This window comes from Triticum aestivum, chromosome 3D (genome assembly GCF_018294505.1).
Source record: "Triticum aestivum cultivar Chinese Spring chromosome 3D, IWGSC CS RefSeq v2.1, whole genome shotgun sequence".
Lineage (NCBI taxonomy): Eukaryota > Viridiplantae > Streptophyta > Magnoliopsida > Poales > Poaceae > Triticum > Triticum aestivum.
Window position 1 is genome coordinate 311,697,041 of NC_057802.1, and position 16,894 is coordinate 311,713,934.

The 16,894-nt window shown below is 46.3% G+C and overlaps 1 protein-coding gene across 1 annotated transcript; it reads right to left on the reverse strand.

Moving 5' to 3' along the window:
* Window positions 1-7,927: 7,927 nt before the first annotated feature.
* Window positions 7,928-12,784, reverse strand: LOC123078593 (probable GABA transporter 2). The gene is made up of 6 exons (XM_044501148.1): window positions 12,467-12,784; window positions 12,128-12,358; window positions 11,744-11,841; window positions 10,194-10,380; window positions 8,936-9,066; window positions 7,928-8,754 (listed from the first exon to the last, which is right to left on the reverse strand). Exons 1-6 carry the CDS (start codon window positions 12,594-12,596, stop codon window positions 8,128-8,130), a joined length of 1,404 nt encoding a protein of 467 aa, XP_044357083.1. The 5' UTR covers window positions 12,597-12,784; the 3' UTR covers window positions 7,928-8,127.
* Window positions 12,785-16,894: the final 4,110 nt, after the last annotated feature.

A 16,894-nucleotide genomic window follows, 5' to 3' on the forward strand; every position in this document is an offset into this window, starting at 1 on the left:
CAAGTCTGAATTATTGAAAGGTTCAAGTAATTTCAGAGTGAAGTTGAAGATCGTCGTGACAAGAGGATAAAATGTCTATGATATGATCATAGAGATATCTGAGTTACGAGTTTGGCACACAATTAAGACATTGTGGAAATTGTTTCACAACTAATACTGCCTGGAACACCATAGTGTGATGGTGTGTCCGAACATCATAACTGCACCCTATTGGATATGGTGCATACCATGATGTCTCTTATCAAATTACCACTATCGTTTATGGGTTAGGCATTACAGACAACCGCATTCACTTTAAATACGGCACCATGCAATTCCGTTGAGACGACACCGTATGAACTATGGTTTAGAGAAACCTAAGCTGTCGTTTCTTAAAAGTTTGGGGCTGCGACGCTTATGTGAAAAAGTTTCAGGCTGATAAGCTCGAACCCAAAGCAGATAAATGCATCTTCATAAAATACCCAAAACAGTTGGGTATACCTCCTATTTCAGATCTGGAAGCAAAAGTGATTGTTTCTAGAAACGGGTCCTTTCTCGAGGAAAAGTTTCTCTCGAAAGAATTGAGTGGGAGGATGTTGGAGACTTGATGAGGTTATTGAACCGTCACTTCAACTAGTGTGTAGCAGGGCACAAGAAGTTGTTCCTGTGGCACCTACACCAATTGAAGTGGAAGCTTATGACAGTGATCATGAAACTTCGGATCAAGTCACTACCAAACCTCGTAGGACGACAAGGATGCCTACTACTTCAGAGTGGTACGTAATCCTGTCTTGGAAGTCATGTTTCTAGACAACAATGAACCTACGAGCTATGGAGAAACAATTGTGGGCCCAGATTTCGATGAATTGCTCGAGGCCATAAAGTCCGAGAGAGGATCCATGTATAAAAACAAAGTATAGACTTTGGAAGAACTACTTGATGGTCGTAAGGCTGTTAGGTACAGATGGATTTTAAAAGGAAGACGGACAATGATGGTAAGTGTCACCATTAAGAAAGCTCGACTTGTCGTTAAGATGTTTTCCGACAAGTTCAAGGAGTTGACTACGATGAGATTTTCTCACTCGTAGCAATGCTAAGAGTCTGTTGGAATTATATTAGCAGTTACTGCATTGTTTATGAAATCTTGCAGATAGGATGTCAAAAACCATTGTTTCCTCGACGATTTTCTTGAGGAAAGGTTGTATGTGATACAACCAGAAGGTTTTGTCAATCCTGAAAGATGTTAACAAGTATGCAAAGCCCCAGCAATCCTTCTAAGGACTGGAGTAAGCATCTCGGAGTTGGAATGTACGCTTTGATGAGATGATCAAAGATTTTGGGTTTTTACAAAGTTTATGAGAAACTTGTATTTCCAAAGAAGTGAGTGGGAGCACTATAGAATTTTTGATGAGTATATGTTGTTAACATATTGTTGATCAGAAATGATGTAGAATTTCAGGAAAGCATACAGGGTTATTTGAAAAGTGTTTTTCAATGGAAAACCTGGATTAAGCTACTTGAACATTGAGCATCAAGATCTATAAGGATAGATCAAAAACGCTTAATAGTACTTTCAAATGAATACATACCGTGACAAGATTTTGAAGGAGTTCAAAATAGATCAGCAAAGAAGGAGTTCTTGGCTGTGTTACAATGTGTGAGTATTGAGTAAGACTCAAAACATGACCACGGCAGAAGAGAGAGAAAAGACGAAGGTTGTCCCCTATGCTTTAGACATAGGCTCTACAGTATGCTATGCTGTGTACCGCACCTGAAGTGTGCCTTGCCATGAGTTAGTCAAGGGGTACAAGAGTGATCCAGGAATGGATCACATGACAGCGGTCGAACTTATCCTTAGTAATTAGTGGACTAAGGAATTTTCTCGATTATGGAGGTGGTAAAAGAGTTCGTCGTAAGGGGTTACGTCGATGCAAACTTTGACACTAATCCGGATGAATCTGACTAGTAAACTGGATTCGTATAGTAGAGCAGTTATTTGGAATAGCTCCAAGTAGCGCGTGGTAGCTGCATCCACAAGATGACATAGAGATTTGTAAAGCACACACGGATCTGAAAGGTTCAGACCCGTTGACTAATAACCTCTCTCACAAGCGAGATATGATCAAACCCAATGGGTGTTGGATTCATTACAATCACATAGTGATGTGAACTAGATTATTGACTCTAGTGCAAGTGGGAGACTGTTGGAAATATGCCCTAGAGGCAATAATAAAATGGTTATTATTATATTTCCTTGTTCATGATAATTGTCTATTGTTCATGCTATAATTGTGTTTTCCGGAAATCGTAATACATGTGTGAATACATAGACCACAACATGCCCCTAGTGAGCCTCTAGTTGACTAGCTCGTTGATCAATAGATGGTTATGGTTTCCTAACCATGGACATTGGATGTCATTGATAACGGGATCACATCATTAGGAGAATGATGTGATGGACAAGACCCAATCCTAAGCATAGCACAAGATCGTGTAGTTCGTCTGCTAGAGCTTTTCTAATGTCAAGTATCATTTCCTTAGACCATGAGATTGTGTAACTCCCGGATACCGTAGGAATGCTTTGGGTGTGCCAAACGTCACAACGTAACTGGGTGGCTATAAAGGTGCACTACGGGTATCTCCGAAAGTGTCTGTTGGGTTGGCACGAATCGAGACTGGGATTTGTCACTCCGTATGACGGAGAGGTATCTCTGGGCCCACTCGGTAATGAATCATCATAATGAGCTCAATGTGACTAAGTAGTTAGTCACGGGGTCATGCATTACCGAACGAGTAAAATGACTTGCCGGTAACGAGATTGAACGAGGTATTGGGATACCGACGATCGAATCTCGGGCAAGTAACATACTGATTGACAAAGGGAATTGTATACGGGATTGATTGAATCCCCGACATCGTGGTTCATCCGATGAGATCATCGTGGAACATGTGGGAGCCAACATGGGTATCCAGATCCCGCTGTTGGTTATTGGTCGGAGAACGTCTCGGTCATGTCTGCATGATTCCCGAACCCGTAGGGTCTACACACTTAAGGTTCGATGGCGCTAGGGTTATAGGGAATAGATATACGTGGTTACCAAATGTTGTTCGGAGTCCCGGATGAGATCCTGGACGTCACGAGGAGTTCCAGAATGGTCCGGAGGTAAAGAATAATATATAGGAAGTGAGGTTTTGGCCACCGAAAGAGTTTCGGGCGTCACCGGTAATGTACCGGGACCACCGGAGGGTTCCGGGGGTCCACCGGGAGGGGCCACCAACCCCGGAGGCCTGCGTGGGCCAAGTGTGGGAAGGGACCAGCCCCTAGGTGGGCTGGTGCGCCTCCCACAAGAGGCCCAAGGCGCAGGGAAGGGGGGGAGGGGGAAAACCCTAGGCGCAGATGGGCCTAAGGCCCACCTAGGGTGCGCCCCCCTCTCTCCCCCTCTTGGCCGCCCCCTCCATCCAATCTAGGGCTGCCGCCCCCTAGGGGTGGGAACCCTAGAGGGGGTGCACCCTCCTCCCCTCCTCCTATAAATAGTGGGGGTTTTGGGGCTGCAGAAGACACGCGTCTCCCTCTCTCTTGGCGCAGCCCTACCCCTCTCCCTCCTCGTCTCTCGCAGTGCTTGGCGAAGCCCTGCTGGAATGCCATGCTCCTCCATCACCACCATGCCGTTGTGCTGCTGCTGGACGAAGTCTTCCCCAACCTCTCCCTCTCTCCTTGCTGGATCAAGGCACGGGAGACATCACCGGGCTGCATGTGTGTTGAACGCGGAGGCACCGTTGTTCGGTGCTTAGATCGGATTCGGCCGCGATCTGAATCGCTTCGTGTACGACTCCACCGACCGCGTTCTTGCAACGCTTCCGCATCGCGATCTTCAAGGGTATGAAGATGCACTCCCCTCTCTCTCGTTGCTAGTTATTTCATAGATTGATCTAGGTGATGCGTAGAAATTTTTGAATTTATGCTACGTTCCCCAACACATAATAGCAGCATAATTGTGCAAACACTCAAGAACAGAAAGAAAAAGACAAAAATAAATTTTATTCATTGGGTTGCCTCGCAACAAGCGCTCTCGTTTTATGCCCCTAGCTAGGGATAATGCAAACATCTAAGTATTGTCATCTTTGGTCTTTGCAACTTTTGTAAGGGCCTTTTCAAACCCGGGAGGTTCTTTTTGCTTCCCAAGATTTTCAAGAAAACAGACCATTTTGAGATACAAAATATCAAAACGCTTATTGCGAAGGGTAATCAAGGTGTTCATTCGATTGAGGTTCCCACTGATGTGTTTCAGGGGCTCATTGTATTTTTGTAACATAACCAAATGTTTATGCAAATCACTCAACTTATCCAAAATTTTAGCCCCTTCTTGAGTAAAAGAAATCCCCTTTTTGGTAGGCGGAATTCCCAAAATCCCTTCTAGGATCTCATAAGCGGTATTGGCATCAAGCTCAATAAAATTTCCTTTAGCGACAAAATCCAAAAGTTGTCTATGATGCAAAGCTAGACCTATATAAAAATTCCGAAGAAAATTTTTTGCATCTCCTTTTAGATTGCAAATGCGATAGGATTCCATCAGCCTATACCAAGCATCTTTCAGATTTTCTCCTTGTTTCTGTTTGAAGTATAAAACTTCAAAATCTGGTGACAAAGGAGGGGTAGTCATGCTAGCCATAGCAACAATATCACAGGCAAAAAGATATATCAGAGGAGAAAACGGCGAACGAGAATGAGGGTGAATAAAACGGAAATTTTTTGTGAAGTGGGGGAGATGAAAACGAGAGGCAAATGGCAAATAATGTAAATTGCAAGGAGATGAGATATGTGATTAGGAACCTGGTAGATGTTGATGATGTCTCCCCGGCAATGGTGCCAGAAATTCCTTCTGATGCGGCTTGAACTACGTCGATATTTCCCCAAAGAGGAAGGGATGATGCAGCACAGCTATGGTAGGTATTTCCCTCAGTGATGAGACCAAGGTTATCGAACCAGTAGGAGAACCACGCAACACCACGTGAACGGCTCCTGAACACAAAGAACAAATACTTGCAACCCCACATCAGAGAGGGGTTGTCAATCCCTCACGGGTAAAAAGATAGGTAAGAATTGATGTAGTAGATTGGATAAATAGATCTCGCTGGAACGCGAGATAAAAGAAATAAAGATAAACTGCGGCAAGTTATTTTTGGGTTTTAGATTAATAGATCTAAAAATAAAAGCAAATAAAAAAGATCTCGAAGGCAAATATACCAAAGAAGAGACCCGTGGGCCGTAGATTTCACTAGTGGCTTCTCTCGAGAAAAATAACATACGGTGGGTAAACAAATTACTGTTGGGAAACTGAAAGAACTTCAAATAATTATGACGATATCCAGGCAATGACCATTATATAGGCATCACGTCCAAGATTAGTAGACCGACTCCTGCCTGCATCTACTACTATTACTCCACACATCGACCGCTATCCAGCATGCATCTAGTGTATTAAGTTCATGGAGAAATGGGGTAATACAATAAGAACGATGACATGATGTTGACAAGATCTATTTATGTAGAAATAAACCCATCTTGTTATCCTTAATAGCAACGATACATATGTGGCGGTTCCCCTTCTGTCATTGGGATCAAGCACCGTAAGATCGAACCCATCACAAAGCACCTCTTCCCATGGCAAGAAAAATCGATCTAGTTGGCCTAACTAAACCAAAGATTCGAATAAGAAATACATGGCTATAAGTAATCATGCATATAGGAGATCAAAAGAATCAAATAACTTTCATGGATAAAAACATAGATCTGATCATAAACTCAAAATTCATCGGATCCCAACAAACACACCGCAAGAAGACTTACATCAATAGATCTCTAAGAGACCATTGTATTGAGAATGAAAAGAGAGAGAGGAAGCCATCTAGCTACTAACTAAGGACCCGTAGGTCTACAATGAACTACTCACGCATCATCGGAGTGGCACCAATGAGGATGATGAACCCCTCCCTGATGGTGTCTAGATTGGATTTGGTGGTTCTGAAACTTGCGGCGGCTGGAATTGATTTTCGTCGAATCCCCTAGGGTTTTTGGGTATCCAGGGTATTTATAGAGCAAAGAGGCGGTGCGGGAGGCGGCCGAGGTGGGCACAACCCACCTGGGCGCGCCTGGGCCGGGAGGCGGCCGAGGTGGGCACAACCCACCTGGGCGCGCCTGGGGCCCAGGCGCGCCCAGGTGGGTTGTGCCCACCTCGGCCGCCTCCCGCACCGCCTCTTTGCTCTATAAATACCCTGGATACCCAAAAACCCTAGGGGATTCTTTGTGCTCTCCTTGGAGCCCCCCTCAGGTATTTTCTTGGCCCATCGTGTGTCTTTGGTCCAGAAAAAATCATCAAAAAGTTTCGTTGCGTTTGGACTCCGTTTGGCATTGATTTTCTGTGAAGTAAAAAACGAGCAAAAAACAGCAACTGGCACTGGGCACTATGTCAATAGGTTAGTCCCAAAAAATGATATAAAGTTGCTATAAAATGATTGTAAAACATTCAAGAATGATAATATAACAACATGGAAGAATAAAAAATTATAGATATGTTGGAGACGTATCAGCCGTGTTCAAGTATTGCGGGCACTTGAAGGATCACATCGCACGGTTGCCTAGCGGTGCACAAATCACCGAGCAAGTAAGTTGACCGCTAGTTGGATATGCTTTAGTTTAGTTGACCACTAGCCGGACGTGTATTATTTTGTTGCTCACTAGACGGATATGCATTGTTTCACTTTGTAGCCTACTCGTGCTTGTGTGGTGTGCAAGGGAGTTGGAGAAGAAGTCCTTCACCGTCATGCATTGTTGGTTGAACTTGAATGGGCAAACGAAGTGGAACCTTCTCATTGCCAAGACCGTCGCCCAAGCCAACGAGGAAGAAACCGGTGACCCTACCGATCCAATCCAAGAACTACCGAAGAAGGTTAGAAGAAATTTACGGGGCAAGAAGTGGGAGGAGGAGAGGGCGAAGTGAGAAGGTGTGGCGGCCAAGCTGACGGAGAGGTTCGTGGACATCTTGGCGAAGAAGGAGGAGGCATGCGTGAGTGCTCAGACATCAAGGAGGAGAGGAAGGTGGCGAGGTTCAAACAGTTGATGGAGGCGACAAAGAAGAAGAACAAGCTCGAAGAGAGGAAGGCCGCGCTCGACAAAAAGAGGGTGAAGATCGCCGCCAATGCGGAGGACGCCAACATGTTGACCTTGAATGTTGACTCTTTGGATGTCGACGCTAGAATGATCGTGCAATCCGTCCGCTACCAGATGTTGCAGCGGCAGAAAGATGAGTTGGCGGCGGCGGACGATGAGGACGCCGCATAGGCGGATGCGGACGTGGAGACTGCCTACGCGGAGGCGGCGACACCTCCTTGACCGGGGACCAGCTTCCTAGGATTGCCGGTCCGGCAGGGCAGAGATGCACGGACTGCCGAACTGATGTTCTTTTGGATTTGTGCATGTAAAAACTAAGCATATTTGCCTCCTTTTGGTTGTGACCGGGGATGTGATCCGACGCGGGTGTGAGCCGACGCGTTGTGTGGATCAGCGTACATTTGAATTTGAATCTACTGGCCGACATATACAGGATACGATTGGATGGCGGCATCCCGTATCCATCTCCGCAAACTGATCCCTCCTTGTCCACGAACGGATGCGAAAGAAAATTTGCGGGTTGCCATTGTTATGTAATGAAGGGGTACTATGGAGTTAAAAGCAGAAAACCGCCGAATTTGGGGTTAGGTTTTCAGAAAAAATACGTGGTCCTTAATTATTTGCAAAAGCCACCGTGTTTCTACTAAACTTTTTGCAGAAAGCATTGATCGGGTGATTTGCTACGTTTGATCATTTTTATCAAACTTTCTGACAAGTAGAGCCGGATTTTAAGGAGCTGACTTGACAAATAATTAAGGACCACGTATTTTTCTGTAAACATAACTCAAACGTGGTCGTATTCTGCAATTAACTTGGTACTATGCTGGTGTACACTCCACGGATGCATGCGTGCGTACGTGTAAATTAATAACTATGTAAAAGGGGAGGAACAAAGCTGAATTACTTAGCTATACGCCTATACCTCAAGAAATCAAGGGCTAAGCACCTAACAAACTAGTCTCTACATAGTTGTGCGTACTTCAGTCGACTACGTTGTTGCTGAAGAGTTTAAACTGGCCCGCGTCTAGCACGAGCTTCCGTATAGAGGCGAAGGCGCCGATGGCCCCGACGCCTGTGAAGACGGCCATGATGACCGTGTTGGCGATGTACAGCGTGGACCTCCTCGGCGGCGCAAGCGCGATGTTGTACATGATGACAGGGAGGACAAAGTCGAGCGGGATGAACCCCACGGCGCCGACCACGCCGACAATGTCACCAAAGAAGGGCAGCATCGCGGCCATGAGCGCGCAGAAGGCCAGGTAGAGCGTCCGCAGCAGCAGCCGGGGCACCAGGTTCCGGCGCGAGAACTTGCCCTGCGTCACGTCCGCTGAGTTCTTCTCCATGATCTCATATGCCACCTGGGAGTACACAAGCCCGATGGCTAGGAGCTGGAGGAGGACGAATAGAATGGCGAGGCCCAGCAGCCAGGTCGGCGCGAGGGCTGGCCCAGAGTCCGGCATGAGGCTCTTGAGGACGTTGGACTGGACCTGGCTGCCGAACGCCCAGTAGCCGGTGATGGACGGGAGATAGAAGGTGAAGCCTATGACGGAGTAGCACATCACCAGAGCCTTCATCATCTTTCCGGCGGCCGGCGGCGCCAAGGTAGCCTGCAAATCCGAGTTCAAAAATAGGCCCACTATGAGGTTTGTATGATAGGCCTGTAATTCCCCATTCAAAGTTGATTCTGTCTGTAATGCAGACTCGATGAAGAAAGAGCCCGGCGCCTCATGACAATTACATGACCCAGTATGCTTGGCGTCATCCACAGAGTTTGGGCCTTTTAGTTACCTGGATTTCAGGCAGTATGCCATTGCCGAAAACAGATGCCAGGATGGAAATGGAGAGGAAGGCATTGAAGGTCTGCTCTGACTTGGATGAGCTTAGAGAGTAGAACTTGGCTGGAGCGTTTTTCGACAAACCTGTCAAGAATGGTAACAAGTTAAATACCGTATGGCAGAGCACAAAAACCTGAAATGGACTATGCTTGCATGAACATACTTTTCCTACTTGTACAGACGATTATATTCTTCTTTTGTTATGGAACTTCGCAACAAACTAAATTAGAATTTCTGACAGAGAGATGCTCGATAAGTTTATAACGACGAGTATTTTAACTCAATTGTGGGCCAAAAGAATTCAACAGACAAATTCGGTTTTACTTTGGAATAGATCACATCAATATCCTGACCCCATTGTTTGGTTTGTGCCTAAAATCGGAATCATAGTTATGAACTAACATAAATTCGTATATGATGTAATCGACCCGTGGGAAATAAGTCTTACTGGAAAGAAAAATATTCAGATAAATCTAGAATGTCATCTTGTCTACTGAGTTCTGAAATAGAGCTGAATGGTGACAAAATCGTCAATTTAAGTACAATAATTTGTACTCCCTCCGTTCTACCTTAACAACCACTAATGTTTAGGAACGGAGGGAGTAATTGGTGACTAGTGGAGGATCCATCACGACAATCACAAAAGCAAACACTGCTTAGGTGTCATTTAGTTTTCAGTCACATGCTTCAATTGTTGGAAAGGACCATTGTAGTTCTCAATAGTGAAAACCGCAAATCACTGAACACACTGATTATCATCATGTGGCTACTGAGGCACTATTGATCACTTTACAAACTAATCTGGGTTTTGCGAAAACAGACTAGTCTGGGTTAGTTTGTAATGCTACGGCTGCTGGGGAATCGGTGCTACCTTAACAACCACTAATGCGTTTTGTAGAAGAATGTCACAGCTAATGACTCCCTGGTGCTGTGGTGTCGACGTGTCTTTGCATATGAGTTTATTCCAATGGCGTACATCAAAGAATCATTGCAAAGATATAGCTGTAAAGAGCAGTTTCTATAACGACCTAGCTTATACATCTATGAAGTACCATGAAAGATTATGGCATCTGATTCCTCTGATATGCCAGCCTAAGTGTTTCAGGAATCTAGCTCCTAAATCTTCAACATATAATAATTCTCTTAAATCTTACGAGAAACGTATCAGGAATGGACATGAGGTGTAGTAAGGAGAGCTCACGCAATAATACCTGCACGAATGCAAGCAGCAGACACAAGGATGGTGTAGCCCAAGCTTAGGAGTAGTGAGACCAAGTTGATGTGCCGCAGCGAGTGGAACGATGGTAGTTGGGAGAGGAAGGCCAGCACCACAGCCACGATGATGATGAAGTGGTACAGTTTTAGGGGACCATTGGGAGCAAGGCTCGAGTACATGATCTGTTTGGCCACAATAATGATCAGTTTATGCAACTGACGATATGAGCAGAGAACAGAAAGCATTTTTTTAGTCAATATCTATGACAACGGACATAAATTTGTTGACCCAACTTCACTGGTTGTACATATTAGTGCCAATTATCTTTGGTTTTAAAAAATGTACTCCCTCCGTCCCATAATATAAGACACTTTTTGTCACTACATTAGTGTAAAGAAACGTCTTACATTATGGGACGGAGGGAGTAGAAACTAGCAAGTCAGCCAGTGAAATCCTTCCTATCCAAGAAAGAATATAATTCAGTTTGTTGCCAATAAATTTCTGTTCTACTTTATTTACAACAAATTGGTAGTCTTGTCCTGAATTTGATGCATATACTGAAATATTCAGACTTCAAGTCAAGAGACATGAAAAGATTGAAATATCTCCTTCCCCTGTAGCATTTAAATGTCAGAAAAAGGTACTGTAATCTTGACAGGGAGGCATAAAGTGCGCAATTCAGAGCTAGCACACAACTATATATTTATATATGTTCAGACCTTCCAAAGCCAGGAGCCCAGGACAACAAGCACTTGGAAATGACAAATGAGCTACTTCACTGTTGTTTTACTGATGTGAACACTGGTTTCGGCCATAATATTAACATCAGCATATTTGAAAAAATGAGTGGGAAACCATGTGTTCCCATGCTTCAAGAAAACTGCTAAACGACCAATCATAGTGTCTCCACGGTTCAGACTTCAGAATAATGACATCAGATATGCAAGATACTGCTACTGGATACATGACTGACAGACTGAGACATACTGCATACTTGCACAAACACCCACGAGCAATGCCAATCAAACATTAACTGCATATTTCGAATCCTCCCAAGCACTGGCGTCAAGGAGCAGCTTACTAATGTACTGATGTCAACTCAGCACTGAGTATCCCTTATCGAACTGGTGTCTGCGTGCGGATGCAGTAGCTGCAGCAATGGATGAGAGAAAGCAATACTCAAATCCGGACCGGGGGTATTCCTCCTTTCCAAAAAGAAAAATTAAAAAATATCCTCAAGTCCGGAGGCGACAGCACAGCAGAGTCTGCAATTAGGCCAGATATGCAGCGCCTCATGCTGCATAAGTGCTTATGGCAGTATGACAAATCCACGCAGGGATGAAATGAATGACCTTCTACATTTGGGACCGCAACCCTCTCTGTGGGTATTCCTAGTTTGCAGAGTATTATAGGCAACTCCAACTATTTATGTCCAGGACGAAGACGACATGAAACTAACTACAGAACAACAAACAAAGCATACATAACAGGCTAATGAAATTTACAGTTAAATTCAGTGGTTCTTGGAGGCTACGCAGGGCTCACCTCGATGCAATCGGCCGCCAGCAAGATGGAGCCGATGCTAACGCCTGTGTTGATTGCCGTCTGCACAATCACCACGAAGTAAAACATCCACCCGGAGCCTGCATACCAAACGCATCCACCAAAAAAGGAATCATAATTAATCACACGTCTCTCTCCCAACACAAATTCACCAAGGCACGCATCCAGATTAATGGGAGCAGTACGCACGACAGCAAAAGCAAGAGACAGTGGTACTGCCTCATGCCGTACTGCCGTGCACACAGACGCAATCTCAGAAGATGGGTCGAGACGCATCGTCTGTCACTCGTAGGGGCGTAAGGGCATTGCGGCGAACACATGGAGGAGATGTATGGTGTGGAGGAGGTCGGCGCGCGGGTTGATTACCGAGGACGTCGGCGGCGAGCTCGCGGAAGCGGATGTGCCTTCGCCCGCGCGCCTCGCAGTGGTCGAGCACGCGGGACATGAGGGAGTACTCGTAGAAGGTGACGGCGGCGATGAGGGAGAGCGTGGTGATGCCGAGAGCCCAGCCCATCCCCCGCAGCGCGTACGGCAGCGTCAGCACCGTCGGCCCCACGATCGCCGTCGTCAGGTGGAACCCCGCGTGCCACCACGTCCCTGCGATGAACGGCCGGCGACGGGTTAAAAACTTAGAATCGAATCAGCGGGTCCCCGCATTGCCGGAGAAGCGCGGGAGGGCGGGGCGGGCCGGGGCAGGCCGGGTACCTTTGGACTCCAGCACAAATGCGGCGCCCGCGTCGGCGCCGGCGCCGGGGACGGGCTTGTGCGCGCCGTTGCCTGCCGCGGCCACGATCGCCGGGCCGCCGGCCTCGGCGTCGAACGCGGCAGGCGCCATGGCCTTGAGCTCGGCTGTCGCTAGTGGTTACGGCGGTGATATATAGACACGACGGACACACAGGGTGGGACGGTCCCTATGTACTGCAAATCTAATTAGCCGGTTAATTAATACAGTAGGATCTCGTTACGGCCTAATCACCGTGCCGCACACGAACACGGTCGGTAGTAACTCGCGGGCGTGGCGTGGGGTCTCCGTTCTGTGGAGTGCACGAAGTCGAACGGTGCCGCCGGCCGGTATTTATGCTGCTATGGGGTCGCGCGCCGGGATGTAGGTTTGTAGGTCGTCACACACACAAGAGCAGAGTCGTCATATATTTTGTCCTACACACAAATTATATGGACCAGATGACCCGTTCCGTTATTGGCGTAAAGAACTGGAGTAGCTAGGAAATTAAGTAAGCTATATGGACCCCCCGCAAAAAAAAAGTAAGCTATATGGACAACATGTTTAAGAAATGGACACCAAGGCATGCTAACAGATATGGATACGAGCATCTACACACAGGCTTAGCAAATCTGATCCCCTAAACATTCAGGGACACGCCGGTCAGTGTCCAGTGTGTTTGTTTTAAGCCCTTATTTATCCATGCATGCAACCATGCTTCTCATTTTCCCTCTTATATGTTGAGTCACTTGTATGTGATGGGTGGAAAATGAAGAGCGAGAGAGAGAAAAGAAGAGAAAATCCAGAGTGGGCCGCGCCCTATGTGATGAACATGCGCGTCCGAGAGCCCTCATATTCTCCCGTTATCAATATGAAATTTTGCGGACAACCCGTTATAGCGATGATATGATGGCACCGATTGGATCACTTTCGGCGCGGGAAAGATCGGGTGTCAACGTTAGTCTGGGTGATGAGAACTCACTCCTAAGGAGTATTCCGTCAAGGACCACCACATGACCACATGCCGAGCAAAGCAACACCAAATAGGACAAATCAAGCAAGGCACCCTGTGATCAATTGCACTGTGTCTAGCCAGACAATAATGGATATCGTGACACCGAGAGGGCCCAAAGAATGTCTCTTCATTGTCAGAGGAGCAAATCCCAGTCTTGAGCTATCTAGTTCCTTGTCGTACTTTTCCAATAAACTCATAAACTGTCGTTATGATCACCCTATTATGGTTGACGTTTGACAAACTACAAAGTGCATCATTTGGTATGAAGGAACTAGATACTATTATCGTCATAGGAATCATGCAAACCTTAACTTTACTGTGTTATTAACTATTAACTTATGACGAAAGGATCTCATAGTATAACAATCAATTGAGTTTGGTCAGCACAATGGTTCTTCTAACACTAGAAAGGTTGTGCACGCTTTTATGTGCCGTTGGAATCGTCGGATTTTCATATTTTTTGTACTCCCTCAGTTTTAAAATATAAGGTGTATTCGTTTTTTGAAAAGTCAAACCTCTTTAAGTTTGACAAATTTGTTAAGAAATATATCAATATCCATAATATCAATTTAGTATCGTTAGATTCATCATGAAATGAATTTTCATAATTTATTTATTTAGTATTGTGGATGCTGATGTTTTTGGCTCTAAACTTGATCAAAGATTAAGAAATTTAACTTTTAAAAAAAGTACGCCTTATATTTTAGAACCGGGAGAGTTTTGGCTTTTGTGAGTGGGGGAGATCATGGAGTGTGTTTTTCTTTCTATATATAATGCGGTGTTTTGGTGGGTCTTTCGTGGTGTGATTTTGTGTTTGTTAAGGCATATCTCTCTAGATGTAATTTTGGTGATTGATGACAACATGTTTGCGGACTAATCGTGTACTTTGAGCATTTCAGAGATTCATCCTTTGGCACGAGACGATTTCTTTCTCCTCGGAGTGTCATTCAAGACGGTGTAGCTCTTTCGCTTCTATTTTGGTGGACTAGTTCCATAGGAGTCACCGTACTATCAAGAGGGGGTCCGCTTTGGTAAGGCTAGGGTGGAATCAACACGTACACATCCTTTTCACACCCTCTGAGCCTTTCCGCTTCAATGGAGAGCTCTTTCCCCTTTCTTTGGGCTTTGTCTGGTCCAAGCGGTATTACCGCGGTACCCAGCGGTAGTTCCGCTTAGGGGTCACAGGCGGCAGTACCGCTCCGCAGCGGTAGTACCGCCGGTGGGTCCTCAGCCATAGTACCGCTGCGGTACCAGGCCCCTACCGCGTCGATTCGAGGGGGTCATTTCTCGTGTCGGATTGTGCGGTACTATGCAGCGGCAGTAGAGCGGTAGTGCCGCTCATGAGCGGTAGTACCGCCCTACCACCGCGGCAGTACCGCTCAGGTCCCTCTCTCTCCTGCCCTCCAAACTGCACGACAGTACCGCCTGGGGGAGCGGTAGTACCGCCGTGCACAGCGGTAGTGCCGTTGCCTCCTGCGGTAGTACCGCCCTCTGCGGGGCTGTTTTGGGGGGTAACGGTTGGATTGTTCCCCCCACTATATAAGGAGGTCTTCTTCCCCAAAGTTGACCGACCTCTTCCCCAAAAAGCTCCATTGTTGCTCCAAGCTCCATTTTCGCCCGATCTCTCTCCCTAGCCAATCAAACTTGTTGATTTGCTCGGGATTGGTTGAGAAGGCCCCGATCTACACTTCCACCAAGAGAAATTTGATTCCCTCCACTAATCCCTAGCGGATCTTGTTACTCTTGGGTGTTTGAGCACCCTAGACGGTTGAGGTCACCGCGGAGCCATAGTCCATTGTGGTGAAGCTTCGTGGTGTCGTTGGGAGCCTCCAATTAAGTTGTGGAGATTGCCCCAATCTTGTTTGTAAAGGTCCGGTCGCCGCCTTCAAGGGCACCAATAGTGGAATCACGACATCTCGCATTGTGTGAGGGCGTGAGGAGAATACGATGGCCCTAGTGGCTTCTTGGGGAGCATTGTGCCTCCATACCGCTCCAACGGAGACGTACTTCCCCTCAAAAGGAAGGAACTTCGGTAACACATCCTCGTCTCCACCGGCTCCACTCTTGGTTATCTCGTCCCTTTACTTTCGCAAGCTTACTTGTGTTAAATCCCTTGCTTGCTTGTGTGCTTGTTGTCATTGCATCATATAGGTTGCTCACTTAGTTGCATATCTAGACAACCTACTTTGATGCAAAGTTTAAATTGGTAAAGAAAAGCTAAAAATTGTTAGTTGTCTATTCACCCCCCCCCTCTAGTCAACTATATCGATCCTTTCAATTGGTATCAGAGCCTCGTCTCTTCATTAAGGACTTTACCGTCCGAAGAGTATGGTTGACGTCGCAGACGGTGTGGAGGAGCACTCCGGTGCGAATCCGGTATCGTCTACGGGAGATGGGGGTACCGCGGTCTCTCGTGAGGAATTCAATGTGGCGTTGGACACATTGAAAACCTCCATGACGACCGAGGTCGAAAGCATGTTTAATAAATTTCTAGAAGGGCTTAAACTTTCCACCGCAACGTTGAAAGTGGGTGATCCCGCTAACAAGGTGACGGATGCTACCTCCGACAAGGGGGAAGCTACTAGCGAGAAAGCTCCTTCTAGTGGTAAAAATGGCACCGGCATCTTTGCCCATGTGGAACTTCCACTTGTCTATGGTGGACCGCTTCCTTCCACTCATTTGAATCATGCCGTCCCGGCCCCTAAGATTGAGAAGAATGTGGAATTTGATTCTTGGGTCTATCGTTTTAAGCGTCATTTAAATCATGTGAACACTAACCTTTGGAGAATCATTGAAGAAGGTTTCTATCCGCATGACCGAAGCAACTTCACTCCTAGAGAAGCCGTGGACAATCAATTCAATGAGAATGCTCTCTTCATCATCCAAGAAGCAATCCCACCCGAAGATCTTCCTCATCTCCGGCCCTACTCCTTGGCCAAAGATGCTTGGCACCAAGTGGTTTCCCTCTATCGGGGAAGCGCAAGCATTCAACGCTCCAACTATGAAGTGGTGCAAGATGAAGCCGATGAGTTTGCAATGAAAGAAGATGAAGAACCTCGTGAGCTTTATCGGAGGGTAACCAAACTCGCGGTATCTCTCCGAGATCATGGAAGTAAGGACACGGATGACAATTAGATCAAGTGCAAATTCCTCAAGGCAATGATGCCCTACCACAAAGCCATGTCCTCCGTCATCGTCAAAGTCCGGACTTCCACACCTTGTCCTCAAGTGATGTGTTGGATGAGTTCGTTGCTATGAGCATCTTGGACAAGACCGCCGACAATGCGATACTTCGCTCTCAAAGAGTAAAGAAGCCCAACCTTGCTCTAAGGGCCAAGGTTACTATGGAGGAAGAGGATGAAGAGGAAGAAGAGGAGAGCAACCTCGAAGATACGAA

What these genes read in the sequence shown, in the direction of transcription:
- LOC123078593 (XM_044501148.1), bottom strand. Translation starts at nt 12,596, where the DNA reads ATGGCGCCTGCCGCGTTCGACGCCGAGGCCGGCGGCCCGGCGATCGTG. An exon ending in ATTTGTGCTGGAGTCCAAAG is followed by an intron (nt 12,359 to 12,466) that starts GTACCCGGCCTG and finishes CGTTCATCGCAG; the next exon opens with GGACGTGGTGGCACGCGGGG. An exon ending in TGGCGGCCGATTGCATCGAG is followed by an intron (nt 10,381 to 11,743) that starts GTGAGCCCTGCG and finishes GTGGCCAAACAG; the next exon opens with ATCATGTACTCGAGCCTTGC.